This window comes from Macaca fascicularis, chromosome 8, assembly GCF_037993035.2.
Source record: "Macaca fascicularis isolate 582-1 chromosome 8, T2T-MFA8v1.1".
In the NCBI taxonomy this organism is placed as follows: Eukaryota; Metazoa; Chordata; class Mammalia; order Primates; family Cercopithecidae; genus Macaca; species Macaca fascicularis.
The window spans coordinates 103,836,725-103,849,375 of NC_088382.1; the positions used below are offsets into that span (position 1 = coordinate 103,836,725).

Consider the following 12,651-nt stretch of genomic DNA (forward strand, 5'->3'; position numbering starts at 1 on the left):
AGCTGCTTTGAAGAAGAGTTTGTGGTTTCTCAAAAGTTTAAACAGAATTAACTCTGACCCACCAGTCCCACTACTGAGTGTGTGTGCGTCCAAGAGAATCGAAAACATGTACTCATAAAAAGTTGTACATGAACGAATAGCCATAGCAGCATTATTCATTATAGCCATAAATGGAAAAAAAAACAAATGTCCATCAAGTGACACATGGATATCCAAAATGTGATATATCCATATGATGGAATATCACTCAGTCATAAAAAAGAATGGAGTTCTGGTACATGTTACCAACATGGATGAATGTTTAAAACACTACGGTACATAAAAGAAGTCACACATAAAAGGCCACATGTTGTAGGATTCCATTTACATGAAATGTCTAGAACAGGCAAATCTACAGAGACCAAGAGTAGATTAGTGGTTGCCCGGGGCTGAGGGGAGTGGAGGCTGAAGAGTGACTGTTAATAGGCATAGGATTTCTTTGGAGGCTGATGGAAATGTTCTGGAATTAGATAGCAGTGATATTTGCACATCTTTTGAGATACTAAAAACTACTGAATTTTAGAGGCATGAATTTTTAGGGCTACATCTCATTAAAAATGAGAAAAAAAGACCTCTCTCAGATTTATATCCCACTGTCTGATGATCTGGAAGCCCCTGGTGAGTACAGAGCTGGCACTAGTTGAAAAATCCTCAGTGAAATAAGTCTATGGTGGTTCAGTTCATTTTATTTTTGAGGATATATTAATAACCCAAGAACCAACCTCATGGGGCAATGAGTGTTCCTCATGCCTCCGTAGGTCCAGGTGCTGGATGAGAGGATCTGTACACCTACCTCCTCCCCACCACTGAAACAAAGAGCTCCGAGCACATCTTACCAAGGCTGGGTTTACTGCATTCTTTCCACATACAAAGACGGAGAGAGCAGAATGTGCCTGACTAGAAGTCAGGAGACCTGTGTTCTATTGTTGGCTCTGCCATTAACTAACTTAAGCCTCAGTTTCCCCATTTTTAAAACAAGCAGTTGGTACCAAAAGTCTCCAGTGTCTTTTCTAGCGTGAAGCTTCTGTGATTCTAAAAAGAAAATCCCCTTCATCTTCTACTCACTACTCCGTCATCCCAACCCCACGCCCTAACCCAACATACACACACACACCCCTATAAAGAAGAAACATTCAAGCATGATAACCAGGCTATCATTTCCTGCCAAGAAGGGATAACTTTGCAGCATGGCTAACAGAAAAACAAAAAAAACGTGGAGCAGCCCAAGGAATGATTTTTGCTGGCTAGTATCCTCAGAGACTCTGGAATGATCCTACTGAACAGTTTCTAGGTCTGGATGTTTGTCAGTTGTAAAGCTTGTAAGTTGAAGGTTGCATCTATGTACAATCCTGATTCCCTTCAATGGAGTGTGGACCCGTGCTCACAGAACACCTACTCTATTTTGACCTTGAGTCTTTTCATACAGAAATCTCAGAAGTAGCCACAAACTTTGTTTCACAAATACGTTTTATTTAGCTTGTAATTAAAAAAAAAACAAAACAAAAAAAACTATGCCAGTTTTTTTATATCAGTGAATTTTATATAAATATAAAATTTTATGGCTTTTCTAGAAAAATTATAAAATCTAGTACAGTAGTACCCAAATTCTAATTTGTGAAAATTGTCTGGAGCTAAATTGAGCCTATCCCGTTTTGACTTACTCTTAGTTTGCTACAGTCTCCAATCCTTCCTCTTGTCCCAAATACTAAAGACAAGTATCAGAAAACTTTTAATTTCATATTTGTGCAGTTGGATTTTTTTTTAAATCATATCTGTTTGTTGTTATTGTTGTTGTTTGGCTGCTGTTTTTCTTTTCTCCAGATGGCTTCATTTATCACTCAGCTAGCCCCTAAGGGCAGTTGAGATAACTCACCACAGACAGGCGTCTATGCCACACCCAAGCACTCAATTGGCACCTGCATGAGGAAGGCTCCCCAATCTGTATCTCCAGACCCATATTAACACTGTCTCTTAGACCTCTCCACCTGGCTGCCCCACAGATAACCTTAAAATCAACAAGCCTAAGGCCGGGCACAGTGGCTCAAGCCTGTAATCCCAGCACTTTAGGAGGCCGAGACGGGCGGATCACGAGGTCAGGAGATCGAGACCATCCTGGCTAACACGGTGAAACCCCGTCTCTACTAAAAAATACAAAAAACTAGCCGGGCGAGGTGGTGGGCGCCTATAGTCCCAGCTACTCGGGAGGCTGAGGCAGGAGAATGGCGTAAACTCGGGAGGCGGAGCTTGCAGTGAGCTGAGATCCGGCCACTGCCCCCCAGGCTGGGCGACAGAGCAATACTCCATCTCAAAAAAAAAAAAAAAAAAAAATCAAGCCTAAAACTCATTCACTTTTCTCTAAATCTCTAAACTCTCTGTTTCTCACTCAGTGACACCACTAACTACCCAGTCGAGCAAGCCAGAGACCTAAGAGTTATCCTTCTTTCTGTTCCTTTCCTCACCTCCTGTGCTCATTCAGTAACATATAAACAACAGAAGTTTATCGCTCATAGTTCTGAAGGCTGAGAAATCCAAGATCAAGGCACTAGCAGATTCAATGTCTGGTGAGGGCCCACTCCTCACAGATTGCACCTTCCATGTGTCCTTACATGGCAGAAGAGGCAAACAGGCTCCCCCAAGCCTCTTTTATAAGGGCACTAATCCTATTCATAGAGGCAGAGCCCTCATGATCTAATCACCTGCTAAAGACCGTAACTCTTCAGATTATTACATTGGAGATTAGGCTTCGACTTATGAACTTCGTGGGGACACCAACATTCAGACCTCTATAGTTACTCAAACCAGGCCTCCATCACTTCCCGTTGAACTATTGAAAATAGTTTTCTAAGATCCTTTTAACCTCAAGGCTCACCGCCTTTCAGCTTACACTCAGAGTGATCACACAGTAAGTTTCTACAGCACAAATCTAGTTATGCTTTTCCTTATTGAAGCACTCCAGCAGCACCCTGCAGCCTGCTATAGGACGAAGGGCCAGTCCAGCCCATGCTGACCTCAGCAGGCATGCAGACCTTTGACTGCATCCTGTCTCCCACCCTAGACTCTGGCCCACAGGCCAGCTGTCATTGTCTTGACAAGTGCACACCCCCAGGCTTTTTCCCATCCTGTACTCAGTACCTGCTTCCTGACTGTGAGCGCCTGCTCATCTTTGAATACTCTGTTTAGGGGTCAATGAAACCTCTTCTGTTCACTCACTACCATCTTCACTTGAAACTGATCATTCTTAGATTTTAAGTGTTCTCACCACAAAAAAAGAGATAAGTGAGATAATGCATATGTTAATTAGCTTGATTTAGTCATTTCTCTATATACTTCAAAACACGTTGTACACAATATATGCAATTTTGTCAATTAAAAAATAAACATAAAAATCAGTCACTCTTTCTTCACTTACCCTCTGCCCCTTCCACATCCCACCAACCTCCCATGAGAACCTTCAGTGCATGTGTCTGTTTCCTTGTTAGTTTTCTCTTACTAGCTGGTAAGCTCACTGGGGCAGGGATGGAGTCGGGGTCATCCCATATCCCCAGTACCCAGCAGAGCACCTGGTATATACAGTAGTCACTCCGTACATGATTAATAAAAGAAAGTCTGTGAGAGAAAGTAAGTAACTCAACTGTGTGTAAGCCCCTGCCAGAGTCTCCTAGCCAGTTCCCTGAATCTTCTCTTTCCTCCTCTAGTTTGTAGCCAGAGTGACATTTTCTCAATGGAGTCTTGATTCAGATCCATTGCTTTTGAGAAAAACTCAAGATCCTTAGGAGTCAGCGTCCTCCCTGTCTCTGTGGCCTCCTCTCCCACCTGCTCCTCCTGGCTCCATCCTCCCTAGCTGCATGGCCTTCTGCCAGTCCTTGGTATGTCCCCTGCCCTCTCCTGGCAGAGGGCAGCCATCCGTGCTGGGCCTTTTCTAAGCTCTCTTCCCTCCGTTCCTCACCAAGTTAATTCCTCTCAACACATTCACTGCTTCCTCAGGCCCTGACTTCCCTGACTGGAGAGGCGGAGGCCCCTTATAACATCCTACCTCACCGGGCTGCATAGACATGCAAGCATGCCCCTGCCAGCTCTTACTCAGGGGCCCTTTGCCCTAAGCTGGTACCAGTGAAAGAAAGGGGAGGAGAGACAGCTTTCAGCCTCTCCTCTGTGGAGGGGAAATGTCCAGCTCAATACAGTTGTCCCTTGGCATCGGTGGGAGATCATTCCTGGACCCATGCAGATACCAAAATCCACAGATGCTGAAGACCCTTATTTAAAGTGGTGTATTATGGTCATGGAACCTACGTGCATTCTCCCACGTACATTAACCATCTCTAGATTATTTATAATACCCAATACAATGTAAATGCTATATAGATGATTGTTATACTGTATTTTTACATTTGTATTATTTTTATTGTTTTTCCCAAGTATTTTGGATTCTCTGTTGGTTGAATTTGCTGATGCATGAACCCACAGATACAGAGGGCCGTCTGTAAATTTTTGGCAGTTAATGGAGGGCACTTGCCTTAGAAGGTAGCTCAGCAACCTCTGCTACTTCCCTGGTTCATGGGATGGGGAGGGGTCACTGGCACCCCCCAAGAGATTCATCAGCATCCTCCAATCACTTCAGGGCCAAGTGACTTTCTCGGGGGACATGTGGTAAATACAGTAGTGTTTTCCTCTTCTCCACTACATTTCCAGGATTATTTCTGTGTCTTTAATAGCACTTCGGATGGGACTTAGGTCCCTTCCCTTACTCCCACCTGCAGACTGCCACTCCATCTGATACTGTTCATGGTTATCTAACTAAACAAAACATCCACCTCCCAGCACACCTTGGCAATGGCCCAGGTGGGGGCTCAGAGAAGGTGGTGAGGAAAAGGCAGGCCTCTGGCCAGAAAGCTCATTCTAGCACTGAGTCCAGAGAAGCTGTATCTTCCAGTACTTGAAGCAGCAAGCTCACTGATCAGACAGCCTCGAGAGTGAATGGTCATTCCCCTCTCCAGAGACAGGCTTCCTTACTACTCTAGGGGAGAGGCAGAGTCTGCAGGCACCAAACTCCCTGTGGAGGGCTGGGAGCACTCGTCCCAGAGATGATTGAGGAAGTCCAAATAGAATGTCGGTACAATTCTTATGATACTGAGGCCACTCATCTCTCTGTTTAACTTAGCTTCTGAAACCATTCTTGATAATGAGAATGCCATGCCTTTATTTTATTTCCTGCTGTACAATAGATAAGGGAGTAAAAGTCCACCAAGTGAGCATACAAAATCAAGAGGACAGTGATCAAGAGTAGCTTTTACCTGGAATATAATTTGACTCGGTTCTTGGCCTTCATAAATAGAAAATGTCATGGGTTTCAGAGGTCCACTAAACTTCCCCTCTTGGCCATATCCAGTTGCCTGTTAAAAAAGAGAAAATTAGTATCTTGTATGAATATGTCTGTGTCACTTGTGATTTTATTAGGGTTTCCAGCACCAATATATGAAACATAGGATTCTATCATGGCCGAAATCTGATCAAAACAGAAAAGAGTATAATAGCTGTTGAAGCTCTACCACGTCAAAGTAGCTTGTTACAAACCTTTGCGTTGCTTTTCTTAAACATCTGAGAAGAATGTGACATGACAAGAATCACTCTATGAGAAGAATGTTAACATCCCCATATTACAAATGAAGCTTAAAAAGGTTAACACAGCACACATGCTCAGGCCTAACTGAACTAGAGCCCATGGCCTTCCACAATCCCACACTGTCTTCTAAATTCTGTATGTTTTTACTCCAGCTTCATAAAACACCTCCCTCCACTCTTTTTATTTTATAAGGACATTTATAGCAGATGGCCAGCACTCTAGAGTTTTGAATTTATAAGGGGGAGGAAGAAAATATAGATGTATTTAGTACAAAGTTTGCTTGGCACAGATTGAGTTTTAGCCAAATTTGAATCTGAATTTGAATGATAACTTTAAGCAAAGCTTACTATTTTAACATTTGATTAGCTCTTTACATTCATTTAGAAAAAAACAGTAAAAGCACAAAATGTTTACTTTAAGCAGTAGCCCCACAATGGTTCTAAAATCCAAAGACCCTAAACCTAAAAGCTAAGCAGGCTCTGCAGACACCCAAGTCAAGACTGGAGGAGGAGTGAGTGTGGCTGGGATGGTAAGAAGAGTGACGCACACTTGCTAAGTTAGTACATGTGGAGCTCTGTCCTAAGCACATTTAATCCTGACAACAACCGTCTGGGAGGAAGTTACTATTGTTACCCTTGTTTTACAGGTGATGACACTAAGACCCAAAGAGGTTAAACTATTTGCCCAGGTAGTGGCTGGAAGCAAGATTTGAACCTGCAACTCTGGGACCGGCCCTCTCAGCCTCTACGCACCAGCACCCACCAGAGCAGGTGAAATAGCCAAGACAACCTGGAGGGAAAGCTGGCGGGCTGCACTGAAGATGTGCATGAGAGTGTGACTCCCACCATTCCCAGTCTCAGAACATGGGGAGCATCACTGTAGCCCTCACCACAACAGCACCTGTGAGGGCAGATGGAGTGGGTGCCGACAGGAAGGGACAGCCAGTTATGCACCCATGTTAGGGCACCCTCTAGGACCAGGGATTTAGTGTCACATCCCCATGCTGGCCTTCTCTCCTTCCTGGGCAGGTCTTTGGGTCTCCCATTTGTGGTGGAAATCAGGGGTGAAATAGATTGAAATCAGAAGCATGATGTGGCAAGTCAATGGTTTTTGGAGCTAGACCATAAAAATAAAAGAGAAAAAGTCTTCTCACTCCCTGAACTGGGTATGCAGGACAGATTTCCAGGTGCCACTAGGTTGGGGGAAAACCATTTTCTTTCCAGTTATTTAGGGAAAGCAAGCACATGCTTGCCAAGGAAACTGCTCCCTGCTGAGAGTACCCAAAAGCCATCAATATGCCAGTGATCAGAGAAAGGTCTTTGCTGGATCCTTCAGTTTGGGGAATCTTGACTAAGTTGGGTGCTGGATGTCTGGCAAAAGAGCAATAATGAATGAGAATACAGGGGCTTTGAAGTTTGGTCTGTTCTCAGAGTTGTGGTAGGGCCTTAGATTTGCTGCCCCTGGGCCACTGCCAAACCCTCTCCCTTGCTGCCTCCCACCACAGAGGCTGCTAAACCAAGTGTTCCCTTTCACAGGCTCACTTGCTACTAGGAAGGTGGCCAAGTGGCCCAGTTCTGGTTCATGAAATGAGAGGGGAAGTCCATTGGGGGTGGTCAAGCTTCCATTTTCCTGATTTTAAAAAAAGGATAGTTGTGGCTTCCATTGCCCTTTCCTGTGGCTCTTACTGAGACAATGGACCTTGTGTCTGCAGTTGGGGCAGCCATGATGAACCCTGAGAGGACAAACCAGCTCAAATAATGGTGTAGCAAAGAGAAAGTAGCCCAAGTCTCTGCAACATCATGGAATTGCTAAACCTGCCCTGAATTGCCTACTTCAGACTTCTTGTTATCTGAGGAAAATAAACCCCTAATTATTTAAAATGCTCTAAAATCAAATAAGTCAAATTTCCTGTTACTTGCAAGGAAATGCTTTTTTTTTTTTTTTTTTTTTTTTTTTTTTTTTTGAGACAGAGTTTTGCTTTTGTTGCCCAGGCTGGAGTATGGTTGCATGATCTCGGTTCCCTGCAGGTTCAAGTGATTCTCCTGCCTCAGCCTCCCGAGTAGCTGGGATTACAGGAGCCCATCACCATGCCTGGCTAATTTTTTATATTTTTAGTAGATATGGGGTTTCACCATGTTGGCCAGGCTGGTCTCGAACTCCTGACCTTGTGATCTGCCCGCCTCAGCCTCCCAAAGTGCTGGGATTACAGGCATGAGCTACCATGCCTGGCCAAGAAAATGCATTCTTAACTCACAAAGTAATTTTGCCAGACTTCTAGCCCATCTCCTCCTTTCTAAGATTATCTTCCTTTGGGAGCTCTTCTTCCCTTTCACTCCTTTTCCACATTTTTTCCTGTTCCTTCAACTCCTCTAGAAAGTAGGGCATGAGAACTGGGTGGTGTGCAAGACAGATGTCCAGGTACCACCATGGTTGGTTAAGTGAGGTCAGTGCTTTCTGTGGAGCTGCTGCTTAGCAACCAACTCTCTTCATCAGCTTTGCACTCATGTCAGCAAGCAGTCAGTCTTTCAGTTAGTCACACCAGTGAAAACTACATTAGCCACACACAAACAAGGCTGCACTTTTCCAACAAGAACAAGCTGACTCACCCATCAGAAAATGAGAATCAAGTCTTGGTTCCAGGGTTCAAAGTTGTGTGCTCGTAAAAGGGCAACAAATCTCTCTTCCTACCAATTAACATGGCTATTGGGGCTATAAAGATTTCAAAGTGCATGTGCACACTGTGAATCATCAAGCTGCATTCTCCAGAAGTGGGAAGGACAGTGTGGTGGAAACTTGTGAAAGGACAAGAGGGCGGTTTTATGCAGAAGTTGGAGGTAATAGCATTTTCTGTCTTGCACAAAGAAGCGAAAGGAAGAGAATGGAACTGCCATCTTAAAGTCATTTTTAGCATCTTTTATGTGGCAGTAATGAGACTAGATCACCACATAACACCATTTCTTCTGACAAATCCTTTCAAGAAAGTATCTCCAGAGAAGTCCAACAGTAGAGGCAAAGCATTCAGAGATAGAGCTACCTCCAGACTGGAGCCAGAGCCATTGGACCACCAAGCCCCAACTCTTAACCACATTGTTACACTGCCTTCCAGGCCAAAGGACATGTGCAATTGCCAGGTTCACCTACCTGGTAGCTCCATCAGGAGCTCAGTGCAGTGACTATGTAGTTTTGTACCAAACTCATCTTCCTTCTGGAAGTCCTAGGCATAACTCCAAAACAGATGGCTCTGCCTTGGTTTCCTCCGATTCCCTAGTCAGTACCGTTTCCCAAACCCTGGATCACTTATTCACTCTCTCTTTGGTGCCCCTGAAGTACATCCATGCTATGTTTGTGTTTCCAACCCTCTGAAAAATCTATCTCTTGGAAAAGAAAAGATCTACTCACAGTCTGAAGTAAATTAGTGCCTCTGTTGAATAAAGCCCTATGCAGAAGACAAGATTCTTCAAGCAAATTTCCAGTCTTCATAGAAGAGGTGTTGGAAGGAGGTAGGAGAGAGAAGTGGCTCCCTGTCAATACCCCTGAAATCCCACTCCCTGACTTCACCCAGAGACAGCTGTGCTTGTGGCTCTCACCTGGGCAAGACACTGCTACCAGCAGTGGTTGGGCAGTATTTTCACTCTAGATAGAAATCCCACTGGGGTAAGAGTAGAGAAGGAAACCTTATTTTCACCTTTCATCCAGGAATAAAAATGCATGTTCCCGTCTCAGACAAGAAGCAAATGAGACCTAATAATTTGATATTATTATTAAATAATTTAGCAGTGTGCTCAGTGCTGAATCTGCAAAGATGGTAAAAACACAGTCCATTCTTCATGGAGGTCAGGGTCCATACGGATGTAGACACGACACTTAAAATGCTGTAGTAATTATAGTAGCTAATGTTTATTGTGTGTTTAACTGCCAGTCACTGATCCAAGAACTTTGTAAATGCAGTATCTCATTGAATTGCCACAAAACCCCATAAGACAAGTACTATTATTAGATCCATTTCACAGGGCAGAAAACTGAGGTTCGAATCTTAGGTAACTCACCAAATCCCTATCACTGGTAGTGGAGGCACCGAGTTTGAAACCATGTCTGACTTTACCACTACCCTGGGATAACATAGGTGACAAAAGGCATTTGAGGGGGTGGGATGAGGAGAGAGGTCAAGGGGGGATGTTTGATCCAGCCCTTCCACAGTCCTGGGGACAGGCTTCGAGCCTGCAGGCTGTGAGGACTCAGGCCTCTCATAAAATTTGAACTGAAGATTTCCCCCAGGAGGAAGGCTCTGATAGTTTTCAAGTTTCATTCCATTTCACGCTGTCACTATGTGAGCTCTAGGGTATTTTTTGGGACTTGCAATTTGATGTATTATTTATGGATCCCAGAAGAAAGGAAATAAGGTTTGAGGTATGAGGATCTAGAAAATTCCTTCTTTAAAAAAAAAAAAAAGCAAATGCTTCCCCTAAATCTTATAATCTTGTTTCATAATACAGCAATTTTGGGGGCAACATTTATGAACCTCAGGAGTCACGCAGATTTAAAAAAAAAAGGCACCTACTGTTTACCCCAAGGTCAAGGGTGAAGACTCCCCAGTTCCTATTCAGCTCCAAGCTCTAGAAGCCTGTCAGTCAATAGGGTTAGCCCAACAAATGGTTAAACACAACCAGAAAATTCCAAACCATTGATGAAAAGAAAAGTATACAGCAGAACAGGCCTGAAAATATAGAGCAGAGCAGGGCTGAAAATAGAGAAAATGCTTTTCTTGATGTTTTGGTGGTAAGTTTTCATGCACAAAGTTTAAAAAAGAAAGTCAAGATTAAGGGACACAGACTAATTCATGTATCAGTGCAGTGTCATTCCAGATTCCCTGAGCTATACATAGACAGATTTGTTTTCAACATTACCCATAACTGGTATTGGCTTTTAAGAGCTGGAAAGAAAATGCATCCCCTAGTTGAGGGCAGACATGTGATTTGTAGCCATTTCATCAAAAATATCACAGTGGAAAAAGCTATGTTTCCATTCTATACAACAACTTAATTTTGATAGGTCATCTTTTTTTAAGTAATAATAGCCATTCTTTCCCTGGTGTGGGGTAGAAAGATAGCAGCAAATATTCTAGTAAATAAATACAGAAGAACACCCTCTTCTCTTACCAAATAAAGCATAAGAAGACACAGGGAGTGAAGATGGGCCTGAAGTATCATAGTTTTCTTTATTCAAATTCCTGTGAAGAAACCAGAAATAAAAATGGTTAGCTACCAGTCTGTTAAAATCATGTCTTTCCCATCAGTAATAATCAATGGATGATATCCAGTTACAAACCTAGTAAAATGGTATCCCAAAAGGCCAGCCTCTCCAGTGTATGGAGCAGCCCAGTCTTCCAGAAACTTCATATATATAATCCATAGCAATATGCAAGCCAACATCTCAAAACATGCTCACGGTAATTCCATTTTTCTCTAACTGCTTTGCTCTGTTATAATCTTCTTCATTTCAGTGTCTTAAATGATAGGCAATTAGTGTTTGTTTTGGTTTTTGGTTTTGTTTTGGAACAGAGTCTCACTTTGTCATCCAGGCTGGAGTGCAATGGTGCAGTCTCATCTCACTGCAACCTCCACCTCCTGGGTTCGAGCAATTCTCCCACCTTAGCCTCCCAAGTAGCTGGGATTACAAGTGCACATCACCATGCCTGGCTAATTTTTGTATTTTCAGTAAAGACAGGATTTCACCATGTTGGCCAGGCTAGTCTCGAACTCCTGACTTCAGGTGATCTGCCTGCCTTGGCCTCCCAAAGTGCTGGGATTACAGGTGTGAGCCACTGTGCCCAGCCAGCAATGCTTATTCTTTTCAATCCTATTATACAGATGGAGAAGATGTATTTTGGCAAATGCCAGGATAACTAAACACTTTGATTCAAAGCCACAAACATATGAGATCCCACAAGTGGCAAGAACTCAAGAATGCTCACAATTCTTCATTCAAAGATGTCACCAACTGCCTCTTTGGTCTTCTAGATATTATCATTACCTATGCAATAAACCTAAGAAAAAATTTACTTGTTACTATTCCAAAAGAGATCAAACAAAAATCTGAACTCTGTCCTTATTTTCTCCTGTCCGATATTGTTTTTCCCTTCCTCCTTAAGGCTTCCCATTTCACAGAGATTATAACTTTCACTATGAGACATGTCATGACTAATTGATTTTAAGATGTGAGATAAATTTTCCACATGGCCTGAAAAACAGTGTTGTTACCTGTCATGAGTTTGGACTGCCCTCTCCCCAAAAGAGAGTCAAGGAAATATATATATACATATATATACACACATATATATACACATATACACACACACACATATATATATACACTTCCGTTGTTACAGAATCTCACTCTGTCACCTAGGCTGGAGTGCAGTGGTGCAAACTTGGCTCATTGCAAGCTCCGCTCCTGGGTTCACGCTGTTCTCCCGGCTCAGCCTCCTGAGTAGCTGGGACTATAGGCGCCTGCCACCACGCCCAGCTAATTTTTTGTATTTTTAGTAGAGATGGGGTTTTGCCATGTTAGCCAGGATGGTCTCGATCTCCTGACCTCGTGCTCCGCCTGCCTTGACCTTCCAAAGTGCTGGGACTACAGGCGTGAGCCACCGCGCCCAGTTGAGTCAAGGAAATTTTTTCAATGTATTTATTTCACTAAAATTCCAATCACTTTATTATCTCTAGAGATTAGGAATAATCTTGGTTTACTCGTCATCTTATTCTTTAAAGTTTTTCTACATTGAGCACATATCATTAATATCACCAGCATGGAAAATATTTCACTAACATTTTAACCACTCTAAAAATTTAGATCCTGAAAAATTTACATGCCCTATATTTGCATAATTTATATTTGAACTTTAAAGGGTAAAAATGCTATTTCATTTTAGCCTCACCAATGTTCTGGGAGATAAAGAAACAATCCTTTATTAAGCATCACCCAGGATGCAGATT

The 12,651-nt window shown here is 42.9% G+C and overlaps 1 protein-coding gene across 2 annotated transcripts in view; it reads right to left on the reverse strand.

The window, feature by feature from the left end:
• CDH17 (cadherin 17) overlaps window positions 1-12,651 on the reverse strand; it is an 87,708-nt gene that overhangs the window by 53,827 nt on the left and 21,230 nt on the right. For both annotated transcript variants that reach the window (XM_065519444.2, XM_005563705.5), the window contains exons 2-3: window positions 10,816-10,886; window positions 5,331-5,429 (exon numbers count right to left, since the gene is read on the reverse strand). In XM_065519444.2, the coding sequence (XP_065375516.1) occupies window positions 5,331-5,429; window positions 10,816-10,866 (150 nt within the window). In that variant the 5' untranslated portion in view covers window positions 10,867-10,886. The remainder of the gene's footprint in view (window positions 1-5,330; window positions 5,430-10,815; window positions 10,887-12,651) is intronic.